We start from the raw sequence: 24,066 nt of genomic DNA, 5'->3' as shown, positions 1-24,066 counted from the left end.
CAAATTTCATGCTTTTATCACAAAGTGAACGATTGGTGTAAAATATTGAGCTAATCCGCCCCACTACTGTAGGTATTATATAGATCTAATGCAGCTGTGCACTCTGTGTTTACATTCATCCACCACTATCTTCATGAATACACTGCCGGTCAAAAGTTTTAGAACACCCTAATTTTTCCAGTTTTTTTATTGAAATTCAAGCAGTTCAAGTCAAATGAACAGCTTGAAAGGGTCCAAAGGTAAGTGGTGAACTGCCAGAGGTAAATAAAAAAAGGTAAGCTTAACCAAAACTGGAAGATAATGTACATTTCAGAATTATACAAGTAGGCCTTTTTCAGGGAACAAGAAATGGGTTAACAACTTAACTCTATGGAGTCTTGGGCTATTTTGTCCATTTTTTTAATTCTTTTCATGTCTTTGTAAGTCATTTTATGTCTTTTTTTGGCCATTTTGTGTCTTTTATTTAGTCATTTTGTGTCTTTTGGTGTCTTATTGGTCATTTTGTGTCTTTTTTTAGTCCTTTAGTCCAACATAAAATGTGATTTTGAATCTTTTTTTTACTTTCAAAACACTATCATGCTCAATAAAGAATTTTAAATGTTGCAAATGTGCATTCATTTCAGAGTAGACTGAGACATTAAACTGCATCATTTTCAATTAAATTCTGGAAAAGTTGGTGTGTTCTAAAACTTTTGACCAGTAGTGTATGCTTAGACATTTTTTACTTGGCACCACTCCTAAAGCTTTAAATATAATATTAAAAGAAAGGCCATCCTCTCATTAAAGACACATAAAAGTTAATTCAGCGTGCAGTCGAGTAGTGTATAAGCCTGCTGGTAATCTCCGCTGCACTGGTCCAGGATCTCCTCGAGGAACTCTTTGCTGAAGTCTGGAAAGCTGTTCATCAGTTTCATCAAGGCCCAGTCAAAGTCAGGCTCCGGTTCTGGAAAGCACAGAGGAAAGAAGTAATCCTCACAAGCCGGGTTCAACCCTTATTGTTCCCATGAGGGCTCTTTGATTGTCATCACATACAGAACAGGGAATTTTCTCTTAATTTTATATTTTTTCGTTCTCACACACGATCAGAAACCAAATGTTCTTCAGTGGTTTCGTTAAAGGTGCTGTACGTGAAATTCAGAACAATATTCCGTCCGAGCCAGGACTGGGAAATTAATTATTATAAAACGAGTGCCAGATATAAAACAAATGGTTATGGTGGTTGGTACATAAGTGTGGGAAATGGGCTAAGAACTACTTTAAATGACATTCGGCAATGATTATCTAGCCAGTAGGACATGAACTCCACATGCATGTAGCCAGACCTGCTGCCTAAACAAAAAAACAGACCAGCTCGGATTTTGTGTGGCTTCATTCTCTGCTCAGGACACCTTTATTCCTCTATATATTTATAGTATAATAGTTGTTTATTGCAATAATAATGTTCTGAAAGTCTGTATATTCTGCTTTTAAAAATGCACTAAAAGAAAAGAGAGATAAGAAGAAGATTACTTTATTAATCCCACAATGTGGAAATTCAACCTCTGCATTTAACCCATCCTTTTTTTTGCAAGGAGCAACATTACTACTACTTAGACCTGTCAGTACCGGGATTCGAACCGGCGACTCTCCCGTTACCTAACCTCTAGGCCAGTAGTTCTCAACCTTTTTGAGTCGCGACCCCCAATTTAACATGCATGTTGTCCGTGACCCCCACTCACTGAACACAATCTCACACACACACGGTTCAGATCACCCAAAAAAGATACAAAATGATCAAAAAAGACACAAATTGACCACAAAATGACCAAAAAAGACACAAAATGACCAAAAAAAGACACAAAATGACCAAAAAAAGACACAAAATGACTAAAAAAAAGATACAAAATGACCAAAAAAAGACACAAAATTACTTTAAAAAAGACACAAAATGACTAAAAAAAGACACAAAATGACCAAAAAAAAGACACAAATTGACCAAAAAAGACACAAATTGACCACAAAATGACCAAAAAAAGACACAAATTGACCAAAAAAAGGAAACAAAATGACCAAAAAAGACACCAATTGACCACAAAATGATCAAAAAAAGACAAAATGACCAAAAAAGGAAACAAAATGACCAAAAAAGACAAATTGACCAAAAAGACACAAAATTACTAAAAAAAGACACAAAATGACCAAAAAAGGAAACAAAATGACCAAAAAAAGACACAAATTGACCACAATAAAAGACACAAATTGACCAAAAAAGACACAAAATGACCAAAAAAGACACAAAATGACTAAAAAAAGGTTGAGAACAGCTGCTCTCGGCCACGGACTGAGTGATTCTGAAGTTTGCCGTGGAGTGGCAGCTGGCAGCATAGAGGCAACAGGCAACAGGCTGGTCCAGGTCTGGGGCCAGATCACCAGGAATGCCAGGCTGGGCAGCACTAAGGGACGGACTAGAGACGGCCAGGCAGGGGATTGGCTCCGGCAGGTCATGACAGAAGGGAAAGAGGTGATCAGCAGGCTGGTAGAGTGTAGAGCAGCCTGCGGGTGAACCCTGACATGGATCGAGGATGTTGTGGTATTCCCACATGCAGAATGGTTCCCGCAGCGCTGGAGCCAGGACAGAAGGGTTGGGATATTTTGGGGTAGGTCAGTTTTAACCATGGGCTGCTGTGGCTGCTGTTGGGACGGACAGTTAGTCAGGTTATAAGGGAGAACAATATGACTAGCACTAGAGGAGGAACACTGTGACCTCCTGTAGGCCTGAACACCGTGGTAACACAACACTCTTTTCTTTAGTAAGACATGTTGAATGTAGAGTAGTGAGAGTAAAATGATCCCTAAAAGCCTTTTGAAGGACCTGGAGTCCCCTTCTGGGGTTTATTAATAAATGATTAATAGAAGAAAGTAATCCAATATTCATTTTTCACCCTTTTTCTTTCTTTTTTTCTTTCTTTCTTTCTTTCTTTATATATATATATATATATATATATATATATATATATATATATATATATATATGTGTGTATACACTACTGGTCAAAAGTTTTAGAACACCCCAATTTTTCCAGTTTTTTTATTGAAATTCAAGCAGTTCAAGTCAAATGAACAGCTTGAAAGGGTACAAAGGTAAGTGGTGAACTGCCAGAGGTAAATAAAAAAAGGTAAGCTTAACCAAAACTGAAAGATAATGTACATTTCAGAATTATACAAGTAGGCCTTTTTCAGGGAACAAGAAATGGGTTAACAACTTAACTCTATGGAGTCTTGGGCTATTTTGTCCATTTTTGAATTCTTTTCATGTCTTTGTAAGTCATTTTGTGTCTTTTGGTGTCTTTTTTTTGTCATTTTGTGTCTTTTGGTGTCTTTTTTTTGTCATTTTGTGTCTCTTTTTGTTCATTTTGTGTCTTTTTTAGTCCTTTAGTCCAACATAAAATGTGATTTTGAATCTTTTTTTTACTTTCAAAACACTATCATGCTCAATAAAGAATTTTAAATGTTGCAAATGTGCATTAATTTCAGAGTACACTGAGACATTAAACTGCATCATTTTCAATTAAATTCTGGAAAAGTTGGTATGTTCTAAAACTTTTGACCAGTAGTGTATTTTGTATTATAATTATATATAATTAAAATATGATGTATATTTTTTTTCACCATTGCTGTCATTTACCAATACTCTGTTGCTCTGATAGTTCAAAGTGGTTTTGATTACTTGATACACTGATGATGGTGTTTTTTATTAGCTTCATAATAAGTGAATTAATTATTATATTAATTATAATCCAATGGAAACCTTTTCTGATATCCTTAAGACCATTTAAAAAATGCCATGTCAAATCTTTCTTTACCTTACTATTTAAAATTTTTTTTTGATATAACAAAATATAACTATTTCTTATACATGGAAGAGGATTGGGGCCAGGTAGGAGAAAGCTTGTAGCTCACAGTCTATGTAAAAAGTGATTTTATTCTCCACATTTTCACTTTTCTAGAAGTGCATAATGAATTATTTTCTCCTATTTGGCCCTAATCCTCTTCCGTACTTTTAAGGGTGTTGAACATGGGGTACAACTAATTTGGATTACACTGGGAATTAAAAAAATCAAACAAACTGAACAATAAATGATGAAATAATTTCGTTTGGTGAGATGTAGCCTGTGTAACCATGTTTAGCAGCAGTAAATGCTTAAGAACATGACGTTCTGTTTGTGTTCTCTGTGCTGCTGTGAGTGGCAGCTACTCATTAGGTATCATACTAAGCGTGTCAGACCAGACAATTATCGAAGGGCGGGTTGTTCTCGTTTGGCTGCAGGCCGACAGCTGCAGTGTTTTCCTACTGACTGACACAAGTTGAATAACAGCGTGTTCAGGTGTGTGTGTGTGTAATGTTGCTTTCACGCCCAGTGTTGTGTGTTTCTGCAGACTCACCACACTTGCATGTGCTTCATAAATCGTTCTATCTATAGTAAGTGCAGGTTTGTGCCCATAATAATAATAATAATAAGATTACTTTATTAACCCTTTGATGCACAACATGGTCTAAAGTGACCCGACTAAGTTTTTATATTCTATATCTCTGCGATAAATTAATTTCATAATTCAGTATTCCAGGTTTTCCTTAAATAACTTGTTTTTGATCATCATACATCCTAATTTTTTGTTTTCATTTCTTACTTTTTAAAAAAAACTTTTTTTTATCACTACGCTTCTAATACACAAGGTCATTTTTGACCCATGTTGTGCATTAGAAGGTGTTTATATGTTGTTAGCAATTTAAAACCTGACAAAGAATGCACAAATATTAACCATCCTTTTTTGTCAAATTGGTGTTTTTCCAATGGAAATTATTATTTGGTGGCTCTAATAAGTCTCAAATGTTAAAATATGTGATTTTCCAATGTAATCTGGTGGTTCTAACAACTATTTTAAAGTTAAACCTTCAAAATAAGACAAACATAGTTACACATATAGTCAAATTGTTAATTTAGTGTATCACTTTTTTTTATCACTACGGTTTTAATGCAAAAGGTCATTTTTGACCCTTGTGTGTAAACTTGATGTAATAATACAAAAACTATTTTTCTTCATAAAATATGAAAGGAAAAATGGATATAATGATCTGTTGTAATAAATAAAAAAATATATTCAAACATACAGCCAGCATTAAATAACATGGGGAATGAAAATCATTTTGGGCCCATGTTGTGCATTAGAAGGTGTTTATATGTTGTGCATCAAAGGGTTAATCCCACAATGGGGAAATTCAACCTCTGCATTTAACCCTTTATCCTTTTTTTACACACAAGTGAACGCACCATGCAAGGAGCAGTGGGCAGCACATTACTGCGCCCGGGGAGCTGTCCATGGGGGTTAGGTGCCTTGCTCAAGGGCACTTCAGTCCTAGACCTGTCAGTACCGGGATTCGAACCCCCCTGGGGTTAGGTGCAAGGTTATAATAGTTTTGGATTTTTCATTAGTTTTAGTTTTAATTTCGTTGTGATTTTTTGTTTTCAAATTCAGTTTAGTTTTAGTTTTTAGAGTCAGTTTTCTAGTTTTAGTTTAGTTTTTATTAGTTTTAGTGTTAGTTTTAGTTTTTTTGTAATGGGTATGTGCCTTCATTTCCTTTGGTTTATCATCTCAGCCTCAATAAGGTTATTAACTCTTACAGTTCTGGGTGTTTTGTATTTTGGTTCTAGTGTAAACATCCCAGTCTCAGTAAACATATTTACTGTGTTCCTGCATGTTGAAATAGAAACACTGAATTATGTATGAAAAAAGTTGACAAAGACGAAAACTAAGGACATTTTCACTATAATTTTAGTTAGTTTTGTAACCACACAATACAGTTTCAGTTAGTTATCGTTTTTGAAAAAACTGAAAATGTTTTTTCAATTTTAGTTTTCGTTATTTCGTTAGTTTTCGTTAACTATAATAACCTTGGTAAGGTGCCTTGCTCAAGGACTCACTTCAGTCCTAGACCTGTCAGTACCGGGATTCGAACCGGCGACTCTCCAGTTACTAGCCCGATTCCTAAACTCTAGGCGGCACGTACTGCCCCAGGGAAATGCTTTCTTAATCACACTTACACACACACACATTTCCCAAGTATCAGCATGATTTGAGTGCCAGCAGCTACAGTATCACTACATACCACACATAACTTCCTGCCGACATGAAGCCTTTGATTTAACGCAGACTAAACACACAATCACAGTCCCGCTAAGAAAGGATGAGGTGGGCAACTCTTGTCACATGTCTGATTTAGGTTTGGTTAACCAGCGTTCTAAAAAAAGGCGTGAGAAAAAGGAGACAGACTCTCCGCTCACCCGCTGAAGCTGTCCAGTCCGAGTCGCTGTGCTCCGGGTCAGGGGTCGGGTTAGCCAGGGGGACCAGGAGCTGCTGGGTCAAGTCTTCAGGGGCCACAGAGGGACCCGAAGGCCCCTGAGCCCCGCCCTCTTTTGCTGTCTCTCTCTCTTTCTTTTCTCTCTCCAGTTTGTCCAGGAAGTTGGCGTTTACTCTGTCAAGATATAATGAATCAAATGATGGCGCACAAAAAACTAACCAACGCTGTACTTTATATAACTTAACATGCTTTTTTTAGAACACCACAATTTTTCCAGAATTTAATTGAAAATGATGCAGTTTAATGTCTCAGTCTACTCTGAAATTAATGCACATTTGCAACATTTAAAATTCTTTATTGAGCATGATAGTGTTTTGAAAGTAAAAAAAAGATTCAAAATCACATTTTATGTTGGACTAAGGACTAAAAAAGACACAAAATGAACAAAAAAAGACACAAAATGACTAAAAAAAGATACCAAAAGACACAAAATGACCAAAAAAAGACACAAAATGACAAAAAAAAGACACAAAATGACTTCAAAAATGGACAAAATAGCCCAAGACTCCATAGAGTTAAGTTGTTAACCCATTTCTTGTTCCCTGAAAAAGGCCTACTTGTATAATTCTGAAATGTACATTATTTTCCAGTTTTGGTTAAGCTTTTTTAGCTGGTTTACCTTTTTTTATTTACCTCTGGCAGTTCACCACTTACCTTTGGACCCTTTCAAGCTGTTCATTTGACTTGAACTGCTTGAATTTCAATAAAAAAACTGGAAAAATTGGGGTGTTCTAAAACTTTTGACCGGTAGTGTATATTAAAACACTGAACATAAAATATATTGTCTTCATACAATCTTTTGTATTCAGCTCTGACTTTGTATTTTATTTCCTTTCTTTCATCTGATGCCTCACTTTAATTTGTGCTCCAACATTAGTCTGCTTTTATAGTTAAAAGTCTGAGACAGAACCATAGTAAATAATAGTAATAATAATAATAATAATAATAATAACAATAATAATGTATAGATGCTGTACATACCTCCTGCGGTCCAGCTCTACGTCTCTCTCACTTCTTGGCCCACTCTGACAAAAACAAAGAAGAAGAGTTGGTTTCCTTTGATGTTTCTAGGGACAATCACTACAGCCAATATTGCTATTACTAGTATGTAACTCATCCTGATTTATTCTGGAAAAAAAAGTCTATTTCCTTTCTAATATATAAATACACACACACTGATTCTCTGGAGTTTTCTTGTCCCAGAGGAGATGATGGGTCAGTGAAGCTTGTTTAGGATGGCAGGAGAGGAAGAAGCAACACACAGCCCACCTGTGTGAAATCTCTCTGCTCCATCAAAGCTGAGCACAAAATCTCCCCTCAGACACACACACACACACACACACACACACACACAAATAGAGGATATGAAGAGAGATCAATCTGTCTTATGGAGCCATTGTGGAAAGAACAACAGATCCCAGCGTCCCAGCAAGAACCACATCAAGAAGTTTGACTTTTGCTGTTCCGCGGCCGCAAGCTTTCATCTCCTAATCTGTGACGTCTATCTGAGGGAGAGCTGCAGCCTGGGAGAGGAGAGGAGGGAGGAGAGGAGGAGAGGAGAGGAGAGGAGAGGAGAGGAGAGGGGAGGAGAGGGGAGGAGAGGAGAGGAGAGGAGAGGGGAGGAGAGGAGAGGGGAGAGGAGAGGAGAGGAGAGGGGAGGAGAGGAGAGGAGAGGAGAGGAGGAGAGGAGGAGAGGAGAGGGGAGGGGAGGAGAGGAACAAGGAAAGGAATGGAAAGGAAAGGAAAGGAACAAGGAAAGGAAAGGAAAGGAACAAGGAAAGGAAAGGAAAGGAAAGGAACAAGGAAAGGAAAGAAAAGGAAAGGAACAAGGAAAGGAAAGGAAAGGAAAGGAAAGGAACAAGGAAAGGAAAGGAAAGGAAAGGAACAAGGAAAGGAAGGGAACAAGGAAAGGAAAGGAAAGGAACAATGAAAGGAAAGGAAAGGGAAGGAAAGGAACAAGGAAAGGAAAGGAAAGGAAAGGAAAGGAAAGGAACAATGAAAGGAAAGGAAAGGGAAGGAAAGGAACAAGGAAAGGAAAGGAAAAGAAAAGAACGAGCAGAGGAGAGGAGTTGGAAGGAAAGGAAAGGAAAGGAACAAGGAAAGGAATGGAACAAGGAAAGGAAAGGAAAGGAAAGGAAAGGAAATGAAAGGAAAGGAAGAATGAAAAGAAAGGAAAGGAAAGGAACCAGGAAAGGAACAAGGAAAGGAAAGGAAAAGAAAAGAATGAGGAGAGTAGAGGAGTTGGAAGGAGAGGAAAGGAAAGGAACAAGGAAAAGAAAGGAACAAGGAAAGGAAAGGACAGGAAAGGAAAGGAAAAGAAAAGAACGAGCAGAGGAGAGGAGTTGGAAGGAAAGGAAAGGAAAGGAATGGAACAAGGAAAGGAAGGGAACAAGGAAAGGAAAGCAAAGGAAAGGAAAGGAAAGGAACAATGAAAGGAAAGGAAAGGGAAGGAAAGGAACAAGGAACAAGGAAAGGAAAGGAAAGGAAAAGAAAAGAACGAGCAGAGGAGAGGAGTTGGAAGGAAAGGAAAGGAAAGGAACAAGGAAAGGAATGAAACAAGGAAAGGAAAGGAACCAGGAAAGGAACAAGGAAAGGAAAGGAAAGGAAAGGAACAAGGAAAGGAAAGGAAAGGAAAAGAAAAGAACGAGGAGAGTAGAAGAGTTGGAAGGAGAGGGGACAAAAAGTAAGGAAAGGAGACGAGAGGAAATGAGGAAAAAAGGCGGAAAACAATGAAAGGAGAGGGCAGAAAGGGAAAGGAAAGACAAGAAAAAGAAAGGAAACAAGAGGAGAACACAGGAGACAAAAGAGGAAAGTTACGACATGAAGAAAAGGGGAAGAGAAGACCAGAAAGGAAATAAAAATGATGTAGACAAGGAAATGAAGAGAAATAAGAGAAGACATTAGAGGAGACGAGAGGACAGGAAGGAGGAGACATAGGAGGCAAGAAAGACGCAGTGAAAGGAGGAAAAAGCAAGTCGAGACAAAGTGAAATGTGAAGGAGGAAAGAGGAGCGTCTCTCTGTAACCTTGGTATCATCAGCCCAACTCTGTGTGTGCCTTTATTACTGTAACTGACTGCTTTCTGTTTCTTTTTAGTTTGACCCGAGGTCTCTCCGTCTCCCGCTCACCACTGAAAGATTTGCATCAGGTCCTTGTGAGAAAAAGAGAGTGAGCGAAAAGAAATGCTTGACAATGAGAAAATACCCCGAAAGAAAACATTTCCTCTGTCCACCGAGGGAGCTGCATGTGCACTTTTAGTTAGCGGTGTTGTCAGTCACCACATAATCCGCTCACAGCTGAGTACAGTACAGGATACAGTGTGTCCTCGGCCCTTTCCTGCACACACTCTTCTTCTTCTTCTTCTATGGTGTAACATCACTGGGAGGAGGGCAAATTCTGTTAGCGAGCGTGTCTCACTTCTCTGACAGAAGCTGTCATCACTCTCCAATAAATATGTTTTCTCAGCTAAGAATAACCCTGACCTTTTCACATTTTAAATTTACAGCCACAGCTCTTGATTTCAAGATTTATAGCAGCAATTACCTCCCAAAGTAGATTAATTAAGAGGAACAAGGAAAGGATAGGAACAAGGAAAGGAAAGGAAAGGAAAGGAACAAGGAAAGGAAAGGAAAGGAAACAAGGGGAAAGAAAGGAAGGACAAAGGAAAGGAAAGGAAGGGAAGAAAATTAGAGTAAAAGAGGTGAAGGAATGTGAAAGAAGGCAGAAAGTAAGGGAGAGGGAGAAGGAGAGGGAATGAATGAAAAGGAAAGGAAAGGAAAGGAAAGGAAAGGAAAGGAAAGGAAAGGAAATAGGAGGTAAGGAGATAAAAGGTAAAAAATAACCCTGACCTTTTCACATTTTAAATTTACAGCCACGGCTCTTGATTTCAAGATTTATAGCAGCAATTACCTCCCAAAATAGATTAATTAAGAGGAACAAGGAAAGGAAAGGAAAGGAAAGGAACAAGGAAAGGAAAGGAACAAGGAAAGGAAAGGGAAGGAAAGGAAAGGAAAGGAAAGGAACAAGGAAAGGAAAGGAAAGGAAAAGAAAAGAACGAGGAGAGGAGAGGAGGAGAGGAGTTGGAAGGAGAGGGGACAAAAAGTAAGGAAAGGAGACGAGAGGAAATGAGGAAAAAAGGCGGAGGACAGAAAGGGAAAGGAGAGACAAGAAAAGGAAAGGAAACAAGGTGAAAGAAAGGAAGGACAAAGGAAAGGAAAGGAAACTGAAGGAATGAAAGGAGGAGAGAGGGAAGAAAATGAATTACCTCCCAAAATAGATTAATTAAGAGGAACAAGGAAAGGAAAGGAAAGGAACAAGGAAAGGAACAAGGAAAGGAAAGGAAAAGAAAAGAACGAGGAGAGGAGGAGAGGAGTTGGAAGGAGAGGGGACAAAAAGTAAGGAAAGGAGACGAGAGGAAATGAGGAAAAAAGGCGGAAAACAATGAAAGGAGAGGACAGAAAGGGAAAGGAAAGGAAATAAGGGGAAAGAAAGGAAGGACAAAGGAAAGGAAAGGAAACTGAAGGAATGAAAGGAGGAGAGAGGGAAGAAAATTAGAGTAAAAGAGGTGGAAGGAATGTGAAAGAATGCAGAAAGTAAGGGAGAGGGAGAAGGAGAGGGAATGAATGAAAAGGAAAGGAAAGGAAAGGAAAGGAAATGGGAGGTAAGGAGATAAAAGGTAAAAAATAACCCTGACCTTTTCACATTTTAAATTTACAGCCACAGCTCTTGATATCAAGATTTATAGCAGCAATTACCTCCCGAAATAGATTAATTAAGAGGAGAATGATTGGCAGTGGGGGCGCGTGGTTGCCACCTAGTAACTGAGGAGGCGTGTGATTGGCTGGGAGCAGCTTGGGTTTCCTCCAGGTACTTTTACTGGCGCAGGTTATTCCACTCTGCTGTCTCCTGCAGACTCCTCTCAGTCATGTCGTGTTGTGTCTGTGTCTCTGCTCAGCGTGAACTCTGGGAAGTCCCTTGAACTCCGCCTTCACTCGCTCCCTCCCAGGAAAACTAACAGGCGGAGAGGAAGAGAGGCTGAGAAAAGAAAAAAGGAAGCAGAGAAAACAAAAGAGAGCGAAAGCAGCAGACAGACAGAGAAACAAGACGAAGAGGAGAAGCAGCGGCCTATTCCTCTGTGTATTTACACTTCCACAGGAAAGGAAAGGGAAGGAACAAGGAAAGGAACAAGGAAAGGAAAGGAACAAGGAAAGGAAAGGAAAGGAAAGGAAAGGAAAGGAACAAGGAAAGGAAAGGAAAGGAACAAGGAAAGGAACGGAAAGGAAAGGTAAGGAAAGGAAAGGAAAGGAAAGGAAAGGAACAAAGAAAGGAAAGGAAAGGAACAAGGAAAGAACAAGGAGAGTAGAGGAGTTGGAAGGAGAGGAAAGGAAAGGAAAGGAAAGGAACAAGGAAAGGAAAGGAACAAGGAAAGGAACAAGGAAGGGAACAAGGAAAGGAAAGGAACAAGGAAAGGAAAGGAAAGGAACAAGGAAAGAACGAGGAGAGTAGAGGAGTTGGAAGGAGAGGAAAGGATAGGAAAGGAACAAGGAAAGGAACAAGGAAAGGAAAGGAAAGGAAAGGGACAAGGAAAGGAAAGGAAAGGAAAGGAAAGGAACAAGGAAAAGAAAGGAAAGGAAAGGAAAGGAACAAGGAAAGGAAAGGAAAGGAACAAGGAAAGGAAAGGAAAGGAAAGGAACAAGGAAAGGAAAGGAGAGGAAAGGAACAAGGAAAGAACAAGGAGAGTAGAGGAGTTGGAAGGAAAGGAAAGGAACAAGGAAAGGAACAAGGAAAGGAAAGGAAAGGAAAGGAAAGGAAAGGAAAGGAAAGGAAAAATAAAAGAACGAGCAGAGGAGAGCAGAGGAGTTGGAAGGAAAGGAAAGGAACAAGGAAAGGAAATGAAAGGAAAGGGAAGAAACAAGGAAAGGAAAGGAAAGGAAAGGAACAAGGAAAGGAAAAGAAAAGAACGAGCAGAGGAGCAGAGGAGAGCAGAGGAGTTGAAAGGAAAGGAAAGGAACAAGGAAAGGAAAGGAAAGGAATGGAGTGGCCTATTCCTCTGTGTATTTACACTTCCTTTTCCTCCAGCAGTACTGTGAGTGCCCCGGCTCTGACCAGGAGATAATTGCAGGGATCTGGCTCTCGCCCCGCCCGGCCTACCGGGGATACCGCTTAATACCCGCGCTGCTCCGGACGATGAAAACTCCACACACAAGACTATTTACTGAGAAAACAGCTCACAAAGGCACATCTATTGGTGTGAATTACCACCGGGCTGCAGTCTCCGACCCCACAGCCACAGATATGAGCCTCGGCCCTGAACCCTGGGACCCACGCAGCAATCAGTGTGTACAAAACATGTGAAAGCACACACACACACACACACACCAAGGTTATAATAGTTTTGGATTTTTCATTAGTTTTAGTTTTAATTTCGTTGTGAATTTTTGTTTTCAAATTCAGTTAGTTTTAGTTAGTTTTTAGAGTGAGTTTGCTATTTTAGTTTAGTTTTTATTTTTTGAAAATGCTTAGTTTTAGTTTAGTTTTTATTAGTTTTAGTGTTAGTTTTAGCTTTTTTTGTAATAGGTATGTGCCTTTATTTCCTTTGGTTATTTATCCATCTCAGCCCCAATAAGGTTATTAACTCTTACAGTTCTGGGTGTTTTGTATTTTGGTTCTAGTGTAAACATCCCAGTCTCAGTAAACATATTCACCATGTGTTGCATATTCAAATAGAAACACTGAATTATGAATGAAAAAAGTTGACAAAGACGAAAACTAAGGACATTTTCACTATAATTTTAGTTAGTTTTAGTTCGTTTTCTAACCGCACAATACAGTTTCAGTTAGTTATCGTTTTTGGAAAAACTCTTGTTTTTATTTTTATTTCAGTTAACGAAAATGTTTTTTCAATTTTAGTTTTCGTTATTTCGTTAGTTTTCGTTAACTATAATAACCTTGGTGCACACACACACACACACACACACACACACACTAGGGGTGTGCCATATCGTATCGTTCACGATAATATCTGTATATTTTTTTATGGTTAAAAAAAATGCATTTCACGATATTGGCAACATTCCTACTTCTTGATGTTGTGGTTAAAGTTGTTTTAATCACAAAAAGCTACTTACTCCCTGTCGCTAAACACATGCAGCTTTCAAAATAAGAGCACGGTGTGTTAACAGAATCCACCACAGAACTTACAAGAAGACTGTCAAAATAAGATGCCTTAAATAAAACATACAAGAACCTTTATTCTCCTTTACAAAACGTCATTAAAATATGCCCCCGGAACCCCTAAATGGTTATTTTTTTATTATTTGCTCATACTCAAGAGTCAAGAGTCAACGTTTTTTGTATTTGGCAACTGTTGAGATTTGCACTTCAAACTACATTTTAGATTTTTATTTATTTATACAGATTTAAAAAAACAAACATATTTTCTATATCTTTTTAAGTATTTCGTAATATCGTGAAGAATAATCGTTATCGCAAAAATAGCCTGAAATATCGTGATATTCTTTTATGGCAGGGGTCTCAAACTCGCGGCCCGCGGGCCAATTGCGGCCCTCAAGACGATATTTTGTGGCCCCCACCTTGATATGAAAGTTTAATGTGGAAGGTCCCTTTAATTACTTATTTTGGTAATTTTGTGTCTATTTTTTTGGTATTTGTGTCTTTTTTAATAATTTTGTGTCTTTTTTAATAATTTTGTGTCTTTTTTTGGTAATTCTGTGTCTTTCTTTGGTCATTTTGTGTCTTTTTTTATAATTTTGTGGGGTTTTTTGGTCATTTTGTGTCTTTTTTTGGTAATTCTGTGTCTTTCTTTGGTCATTTTGTGTCTTTTTTTCTAATTTTGTGGGGTTTTTTGGTAATTCTGTGTCTTTTCTGGGTCATTTTGTGTCTTTTTTTAAATCGTTTTGTGTCTTTTTTCCAATTTTGTAGGGTTTTTTGGTCATTTTGTGTCTTTTTTTGGTAATTTTGTGTCTTTTTTGGGTCATTTTGTGTCTTTTTTGGTAATTCTATGTATTTTTTCGTCATTTCGTGTCTTTGCGGCCCCCAGGTAATTTGAGTTTGAGACCCCTGTTTTAGGGCCATATCGCCCAGCCCTAACACACACACACACACGCACACACACACACACACACACACACACACACACACTGTGTGGTTATGGCTTACCCGTGATGACGTGTGTGTGGCACTGTTGCATGCCAGCGGAGCCGAGGCCGTCCTCTCAAACCTCTGCAGGAAACTCTCAGTCTTCCTGCATAATACATCAATAAATATACACATTACATCAAACAGGACCAACAGGGAAACACACACTAATAATAATAAGATACGGAGGAGTATTCATTTACTCCACAGACATTCCTCAGGCCTGGAGCCCCACAAGGTTGACTCAGTTTGTTTGTCCCTCCCTGACACCACTCTCCCTGTTCCCCAGCATCTGATCGTCCCGCTCCATCTCCACAGTCTCGCTTTCTAAATGTCTTCATTGTTTCATCAAGTTCACAGATTGGTCTGCTGTCTCCTGTTTTTGTTTCTCTTGTAAGGAAGCCAGAGATGCTACTTGACAAGCCGTTTCCCTTTAGAGCCGACGGTGGATAACATTCCAATAACATCTTGTCTGTCAGGGAAATTGATTTAAAGTGGTCTGATGCACTGCATGAGAACCCTGCACAGAGAGGAGACACTCTAAATCATTACTGGATATACATTCAGTGTATTATCCCTGGCTACTTTAAAGAGCTGCTGCACTTTTCTAATGATTTTACACAGAGCTATTTATGTATAAAACATATGGATGTAATCTGTTAATGTTGAAAGAGGTGGTGCACTGAATGCAGCTCACATCAGATATGCACTTAAATATCAATAACTTGAAGCCTTAAAATCAATTAAATAGGTGAGTTATATAAAAACGAATCCCCTGTAGCTCTAGAGACCAAAAACAATTTTCTGTGTCAGGTTTACATGTTTATTTTTGCTATAAAATTGGCATTTTTATATGTGAATCCCTACTGGAGCCAACCTCTTGTGGCCAGTTGAAGAACTGCAGTTTTTGGCACTTTCCAACCCAAGAGGTTGCTGCTTGGCATGCACAGACATATAATCCTCTACTTCTCTGGAGGAGCTCCATCACATCTGATAAAAGTACTTCAGTAGTCAGCTGTCTCTGTGTTAGAGACAGAGGGTGTGCAGTTAGAAACCATACTGGTATTTACCAGGCAGCAGCTTCACATTTAACTTTAAGTGAGAAGTTTCAACACCTGCTAAAAGGTTTTGCCATTAAATCAGGTTCACGCAGTTGTTTGCTCAGCTGTAGTTTGTGTTTATTGCAAATAAGCAAATGTCAACATGCATAATGCTCTAAACTAATTGTGATTGTGATGCAGGTAAACATCAGCACAGTAGCATTTCATGGCTGCAGACACATTTATTCTGTCTGTTGTAAGTCACACAACAGTACCTCTTGTGATTGGCTGATATTGTCTTCCCAAGACATCCTTTATTCTTAAAACTTGCTGTAAAACTAGGGATGCACTGACTGGACTTTTTTCGTTCTGATTCCTGGTCTTTGGGTATCGTCCAATACCAAATACTGATTTATTTAACTAATAAGCTGTATGCCTCACTGTGTGGAAGTAATGGAGTGATGTTTTATCTGCACGGTAACTCCAGGTTTGATTAAACAAAACTTTCCTAACTTTGTCAAAAAATGTAACAAATAAATTCATAGAGATACAGTACAGGCCAAAAGTTTGGACACACCTTCTCATTCAATGCGTTTCCTTTATTTTCATGACTATTGACATTGTAGATTCATCAAAACTATGAATGAACACATGTGTAATTAAGTACTTAACAAAAAAGTGTGAAATAACTGAAAACATGTCTTATATTCTAGTAAGCAAAGGGTGGTTACTTTGAGGAATCTAAAATACAAGACATGTTTTCAGTTATTTCACACTTTTTTTGTTAAGTACATAATTCCATATGTGTTCATTCATAGTTTTGATGCATTCAGTGAGAATCTACAATGTAAATAGTCATGAAAATAAAGAAAAACGCATTGAATGAGTAGGTGTGTGTCCAAACTTTTGGCCTGTAGTGTAAATTCACTGTCTTTATCGTGTGACAGCAACTTGGTAGAAAACCCTCAACATTAACAGGAATTACATTTCAAAGGAAACCTTTTGAAAGCATGTTGGGCAAAACTTAAACAGGAATTAAATTACAATATATAAATATATAATCATAAAAATTTAATTAAATAGCTCAGCCCCATTGCCACCTATACCTGCTTGAGCTTTTGGATCCGATATCAGCATCAGTTCAGTTGCATCCCTACTTAAATCTGTTTGCAAAGGTAAACGGGGGCACTGGGAGGTGAAGCTCATGTCGCCTGTCTTCCTGCTTCCACCTGATATTTACGAGCGATACGCTGTGTTTATCCTTCTCCTGCCAGCAGAAAACGCAGCTTGTTTAAACCCCGGCGATAGGTCAGCAGAGGATCAGACGCTGGGCGCTTCCTTTGTCAAGGTCTGGAGATTGTGTCATCTGATGCTACATCTATGACTAAGATCCATTGCAGAGCAAGAAGGAACACAACACAGCACACAAAACAACACCACACCGCACGATGACAGTAATGAGACCCGAGTTAACCTGATCCAGGGCTGACCTGACGTGATCCGGCATGAACTGCTCCCTCCTCCTCTGCTCCTCCTGCCTCCTCTTCTCCTCGTTGCGCTCAGCCTGCAGAGCATCACAGTAACAGTCAGACTGCAGCACGCAGCTGCTGCATGCATGTCATGCAGCCCCCATACATACTTTTAAAACGTGCATTTGCCAGCCAAACATTTCAACATAATGTGGTGTATGTGGCTGCAGTGATTGCTGTAGCATGTATGTATTCTGGAGCTCTGTGATTAAACACTAAACATCGTGAACTTACAGTGCCACTTGCGGCAGTCTGACATGAAAAACACCACTTACAAGTTCATGAGAATATAAACAAAAAAGTAGCAATTCCATTACCTAGAAGATTAGGAATCATACTTTAAGTTATTTTATAGTTTATGTGATATTTTGTAATATAATACATCCCATTTTCTGAATCCCATTGTCCTATAAAGAGAGGGAAATCCCTTTAAGTCCTCTGTAATTTCATTGTATTTTCAGGATAAAAACAAGTCTTTGTTTCCTGAATTATTTTTTCATTTTGAAATTATATTCTGGCAGGAACAGGCCGAGCATGTGGGCTGTTACTCTAAATGTATTTACTGTGAAACAAAATAAAACAAAAAGTCCAGCAGCAGAGACGAGCTGTAGGCTAGTAAACTCAGTTTTTGTGGTTTGAACAGTTAATAATTTTCCACCCGACGTTGGTCTCCCAAACCGAAGTATGTCAGGATGGGTTCGTGACCCGGGGCCATGTTTCTGCCAGTCTCTTGTTAGATCATATCTATAAACTAATAAGAGGCTGTTTCACATGCATCTGTTAATTTGCAGGATTACCAGGACATTCCTACGGCTTCACAGAGGTCATGGCGCAACAGGAAAAGGTCTGTGGAGTACCACTCTGGTCCGCCGCATTAATGACCCTCAACATTACTGTAGCAGTCCATTAAGCATTATTAGCCTGAACACAGTGCCAGACGGGGAGGAGGACATGTCTGGGAGCAGAGTGAGGAGCTGTCTTCAGCTGCTGGAAACCAGTGAGACCATTAATCAGGTGGTTCTTCTGTGTGTGTGTGTGTGTGTGTGTGTGTGTGTGTGTGTGTGATTTTGAGAGAAGACTGCTGCAGCTCAGGCGGATGCTTGTCTCTACTGACATCTAGAGGTTAACAATTATATTGTTTCTCTCTGACATGCAGTGGAATTGAATTGAATGTATTTTATTTGATAGGGACCATGCAGTTAGCATAGATACAGGACATGCATCTGATGTGCTGCATACAGAGATATAGCTTCAGCTCATTTTCAACTCCCGTCCCTAGTTGGGCTTTTACAACTACATACAAAATCACAATACTATAAAAATCCAATATACAATTACACCATCTACAAAATAGAATACAATTACAAACAATTACAATATACATTTACCCTGAGAAAAAAAATAAAAAATAAAAAATAAACCCTGTATAAATATAGCTTAGAGTTTAAAATCATCATAAATCTATACAACAATAAGGAGAAAAGAAAGAAATAACAGAGAAAAAGAAAACTACTTAAGACTATAAGACTTTAAGAATGGGTACAGCTCTGGTTTGCTTTGAGCCAATACTTAATGTTTTTTGTGAATGTTTCAGGATTAGTTATTGATTTTATTATGATGATATATGATTTTATTAAGATTATTAAGATTTTATTAAGATTAAAGTTTATCAGTAGGTCTGACATCCTAAAGCTACCGAAATGACCAAAATTAATACCTAATCTTCAAAGATGTCATCCTATTTTGCAGCTTGTTTGTATATTTTTCAGTGAAGTTTGTCACAGTGCATAATTGTTGTCAAATTGGTGAAGATGTTTTCTTCATTTGATTGCATTTTGTCAGAATTTGCTGACTAAAACATGCAACATACAACAGGTGGAAGATACTGGAAAAGCTTGAAAATTGACCTTGAAAAATGCTTGAATTTGACCACTGCTGAAGTGTACGAACCCTGAATATATAATAAATGTTTACATAAATATGATAGTCAGCAGAGTTGAATAAATAAATCAAAAATATTTTTATTTTTTAACTTATTCACTTTTATTCCATAATTCCACATTTATTTATTTAGTTGTATTTTATGACACTTTTTTTTAGGAGACTGCTATTTATTAATTTATTTTTGCACCATTTTTGCACATATTTTCAATATTAAACCTGTTTAAAAAACGCAACTAATGTCAAATGTAATTAGCGGGCTGAAGCTGATTTCAAAGATCCAGCGAAGTGAAATATATATTGGTGTTATATGAAATTAGAAGATGGAAGGAATCTATTTAAAGATCCAAGGAAACCATGGCATGATATCTTGTCAGGAAGGAGGCTGAATATAAAGCTCAAAGTTCAGCCGGATTTTGGCGAGGGGAAAACTGACAGTATCATTTTCAAAGCGGTCCTTGACCTCCAATATCAAGACTTTTAACCTTTTACCTACAAGTCTCCTCTTTACAGACAAATATCCTCTATAACAAGCTTTGGTCTGCAGATGAAAAATAAAACAATTAATAGTGATTCTTTTTTTCCTTTCTTTAATAAATTGATTGATTCGTTTTCTGTGTTTGCAGTGTATTAAGTGTATCGAGTTTTCTAAAGTGCAGAAATGTGTAGTTTTAAATATTGGCTTGTTATAAGTTACATTATTCTAAAAATGGAGCCTAAACCAGACCTTAAAACTTTGTAAAGGTAGATTATTATTAATGAAGAGCTGTTTTATTTGATTACATTACATTGTACTTAATTTAACAACTACAAATGTGAACAGAAGAGGCAGATATAGATTTAGAAGAGGAGATATTTTTCTGCTGTATTATATTAGATATTTTTCTTTTTCTACTTCTTTTTCTGAGTAGGTGTTGCAACTCATCACTGTGCTGTTGCTCCTTCCACCTCTGAGTGCAGCACATTCCTGACCTGCTACACTGGGGTCTGTCAAAAAGCACTCTGGGAGATACAGGAAATCATGTTCTGACAGAAATGCAAACAGATTAGAAGGGTTCATTTCAACTCCCCAGAGGGTGTTTAAAATATAAAATGTGTTTTCCTCACATTGTAATAATTTGTTTAGTAACTAAAATCTTAATACAAAGGGTGATTTAAGGCAGGTATTTAAGGCTTGATTGAATAAATCTTCAGCTAACAGGCAAAAGTAGATATTCCTGTTGGTTTAATTTGTCTCACCTGCTGCCTCGCTTCATCTTTTTTCTTCTGAAACTCCGCCTCCTCCTCTTGTCTCCTCCTCCTGTCATCCTCTTCTTTTTTCAGCTTGAAAACAACAAAAGCACAAGGTCACACTCTGAAACATCAAATATATTTCATTTAAGTACTTCACACTCTGACTTGCATATGCATTCAATAGTTAGGGCCTCGGGGCAATCGCACCGAGCACTGGTCCCATACAACAATAGCTGTAGGGACCAGTGCTTGGTGCTATTACTTTTCTCTACAGAATACGAATTTTTCGCGAAGTAAGTCGCGAAAAACTGCCCAAAATATTGCATTGAAATGAATGGGACGGACGAAAAAAAAAGAGCGATAAAGAACAATAATTGGAGATTTTTAAACGTCTACTTCTCCGGCATAATTTCACCTAGAGACTCCATTTAAACTTTAAACAGTAGACACAAGTCTTGTGTATCGGTGTATTAATCCACGTTTCGATAGGTCATATAGTTTTTTATCAATCCCTGTTCAATGACCATGATCATTTTTGGAGAAATTCTGAGATTATAATGGGTGTGTATTGCACGGAATGTTCGTGTCACAGTGTGTGACATCATCGCCAGAGTGTAGAGGGAGAGAAGAAATTGTCAAAAAATACATTTTAAAACTGCGCTCCAGGCCGCAAATTTCACTCTACAGAGATAATTTATACATAGAAACGTAGGAAAATTTGTCTTCTCCCTCACAATCCTCTGGTAAAGCTGTCAGAGTTATAGTTTGGGCGTAGGTCGCACAGATGCACCACCAACACCACCAACAGCCTCATTGGCTCCCATATTAAAAAAGCAGGAAGATTTCGGAAAAAGGGAGATGTAAAAGTTTTTTTCGATCGCTCTAACAAAGCTATTTTTTCATTTTTCTTAAAAAAAAAAACATATGTAGACGTTCACGAAGAACTCAGGACGCTCAAAGTGAAGTCGGATCAATGATAGGTATTATGGTTTTGCCAAAAATGCTTTCTGTTCGAGGCCATAAATTCCAGTCCACCTCTGGCTGCTGTCACTCTTTCATTAACAGGTGTCAGTTAATTCTGTTGATTGCTTTGATCTGATTGCCTTTGATCTTTGATGTGATTACAGTTACAGATACACACACACACATGTGCGTAAGCGCTCACACTCCTCACACATGCATACACATGCTTCAAACACACACACACACACACACAGGTAACTTTATGTGATTTTAATTACACACACACACACACACACACACACACACACACACACACATTTTGAGGTTCAAGGGCCTCATCATAGTGTACACACACCGGCAGTAGCCCCCGTGGCCCTTTCAAAATTTCCCCAGAGGAAATTTTCTAGTTAAACTTTGATGTTTGGTTGATATAGTAAATGTTTGATTACCTTCTTCTGCAGTTTGGAGCATTTTAATTCTCTGCTCTGCCTCTCCCTGGCTCCAGCCTCCGTAGCATTACCACCTTGATAAAGTAAACAACACATTTCCTCATATCAGTAAGTAAACATTCAGAATAAAAAACAAAGGCAGAATGATGTTGTAGAAGTAGTTATAAATGATGGTTTTACCCAGCCTCTCTGGGTTCAGGTGCACAGCGGGGGGTCTGTTTGCTTCTCTCCATCTCTGAAAGGTCTCCTCATCTCGCTGAGCGACTACAGCAACACAAAACTTTTAGCATGCATGAAAATCAAAATAATATAGAAAGGATAGTTGAAAGCAACAGCGTCCACTTACTCATTTGGTTCTCTCTTCGCCGAGATTCATTTGGCGGGATCACGGTGAATCCACCTACACTGAGATGAGGAGAAAAGGGAAAGATTTAGATTTTTATTTTTTAAACAACAAAAAAACATGGTAACACTTTACAATAACTATCTAAGTGATGTTTATAGATGGTTTATAGACTGATTATTAACCATTTACAAGGTGCTATACATATTTAATCTTTAAATGTTTTAAACCAATTTCTAAAAGGTATATTTAAATTATTAAAAATCATTAACATACTTAATATGGTGTTAAAAATGTTAGAATGAGTCCAACCAAAACTATTGATAAACTATTAATTATAATTGAATTGTTTGTTAATGGTAGAGTAACTATAAACTTACATTAATATCCCATCTATTTGCCATTTATAAGTTATTTAGTTAGTTAAACATTAACAAAAATATATATATTTACCATTCTAAATGGCCTATATACGGTTTATAAATGATGATTAAACATTAATAAACTATCTGTTTACCATTTATAAATGATGGTTATTGTAAAGTGTTACAAAAACATCAGTATCCAAAGCTGTTAAAATAAACTCCACCTCGTCCCGAGAAAACATTAAATACTGATGTAATATTACAGTATCATGCTGCTTTCAAGTGAAAAGGAAACAAAGCATTTAAGTCACAGCAGCTGTTGTTTATCATCACAACTAGTGTGATGCAACAGTAACATTACAAAAAGTTATTTCTGAAACCTTAAAGTCATTAGAAACCTAATATTTTTTTAATTTTTTATTTCTCATAGTTTTTTTCTAACAGGTTATTTTCTAGGTTATTTCTAATTCTAAGTTGACTTTTTTCTTTTTTTCCCAGTTCTTTTTACTCCAGTACAAAACAATCAATAACATTTGTTTTTATCTTCAGCTAAAACCTTTTTCTAAAATGCAGTGGTGGGATGTAACTAAGTACATTTACTCAAGTACTCTACTTAAGTACAATTTTGAGGTAATTGTACTTTACTTGAGTATTTCCATTTTATGTAACTTTATACTTCTACTCCACTACATTTAGCTGACAGCTTTAGTTACTTTTCAGGTTGAGATTTAACGCAAAAAATGTGATTAATTTAGAGTGATTAGACTCATAACAGTATATTAAGTAGTTTAAATGAGCCCTAAAAGGCTGTTTACATAAAAGCATCAATAATAATAATGTAATAATATATTTGGAATATATAAAACAGTCTAAGTGGGTCTATTTTGCATAACAAGTACTTTTACTTTTGATACTTCAAGTGCATTTTGGTGCTGATACTTTTGTACTTTTACTTCAGTAAGTTTTGAATGCAGGACTTTTACTTGTAGTGGAGTAATTTCACAGTTTGCTATTAGTACTTTTACTTAAGTAAGAGATCTGAATACTTATTCCACCACTGCTAAAATGTAATTTAACCGACGTTTGTAGTCCGAAGTGACGCAAGTAGTTGTGATTTCCGGGAAACAGTGAAGGCACCATTTCTGTCTCGTATCCCGTGAAACGAAAGTGAAAGTTAGCAGCAGGAAACTAAACAAACAAGAGGAAATCTGAGGGATTTTTTTTTTCTAATAACATTTTACACGAACAGGGTGAATATTTGCCTCGTTAGACTTTATGATTTAAAACTGCTGTGTGTTATTACAAAGAAAAACCACACGGCTGTGTCTAAATATTTGTTATAATTTCAATAAAACATAATTAAATTGTTACTTACTACCGGGGCTGCCTGTCTGTGGCTGGTGGGTTCCCGCCGTCTGGTGCATCTCTTTGGGGATTGTTATTATTATTATCACCTGGTGGCTGTTCTCCTCCAGGTGTTCCTGACGTGTTTTCATATAATTGTCCATAATTTCTCCTGGAGTTCGGCTGGTCTCCTCTGTCTCTCTGGTTGTTATAAGGATCCATTATTCTTCACTGACAGGCTGAAACTGACTGATAGAGTTTGGACTCTACTCTCCTGAGCTTCTATTATTAGTGTCTACTCAGAAG

At 37.6% G+C, this 24,066-nt stretch overlaps 1 protein-coding gene across 1 annotated transcript; it reads right to left on the bottom strand.

Annotated features, from left to right (window-relative positions):
* Positions 1-72: 72 nt before the first annotated feature.
* On the bottom strand, positions 73-24,019 carry epsti1 (epithelial stromal interaction 1). The gene is made up of 10 exons (XM_059342201.1): positions 23,792-24,019; positions 22,055-22,113; positions 21,889-21,972; positions 21,709-21,782; positions 20,303-20,386; positions 17,084-17,157; positions 14,575-14,659; positions 7,379-7,422; positions 6,321-6,511; positions 73-943 (listed from the first exon to the last, which is right to left on the bottom strand). The coding sequence occupies exons 1-10, from the start codon at positions 23,980-23,982 to the stop codon at positions 798-800; spliced, it is 1,032 nt and encodes a 343-aa protein (XP_059198184.1). The 5' UTR covers positions 23,983-24,019; the 3' UTR covers positions 73-797.
* Positions 24,020-24,066: the final 47 nt, after the last annotated feature.

This window comes from Centropristis striata, chromosome 10 (assembly GCF_030273125.1).
Source record: "Centropristis striata isolate RG_2023a ecotype Rhode Island chromosome 10, C.striata_1.0, whole genome shotgun sequence".
NCBI lineage: Eukaryota > Metazoa > Chordata > Actinopteri > Perciformes > Serranidae > Centropristis > Centropristis striata.
This window is presented reverse-complemented; position numbering and strand designations above follow the sequence as displayed.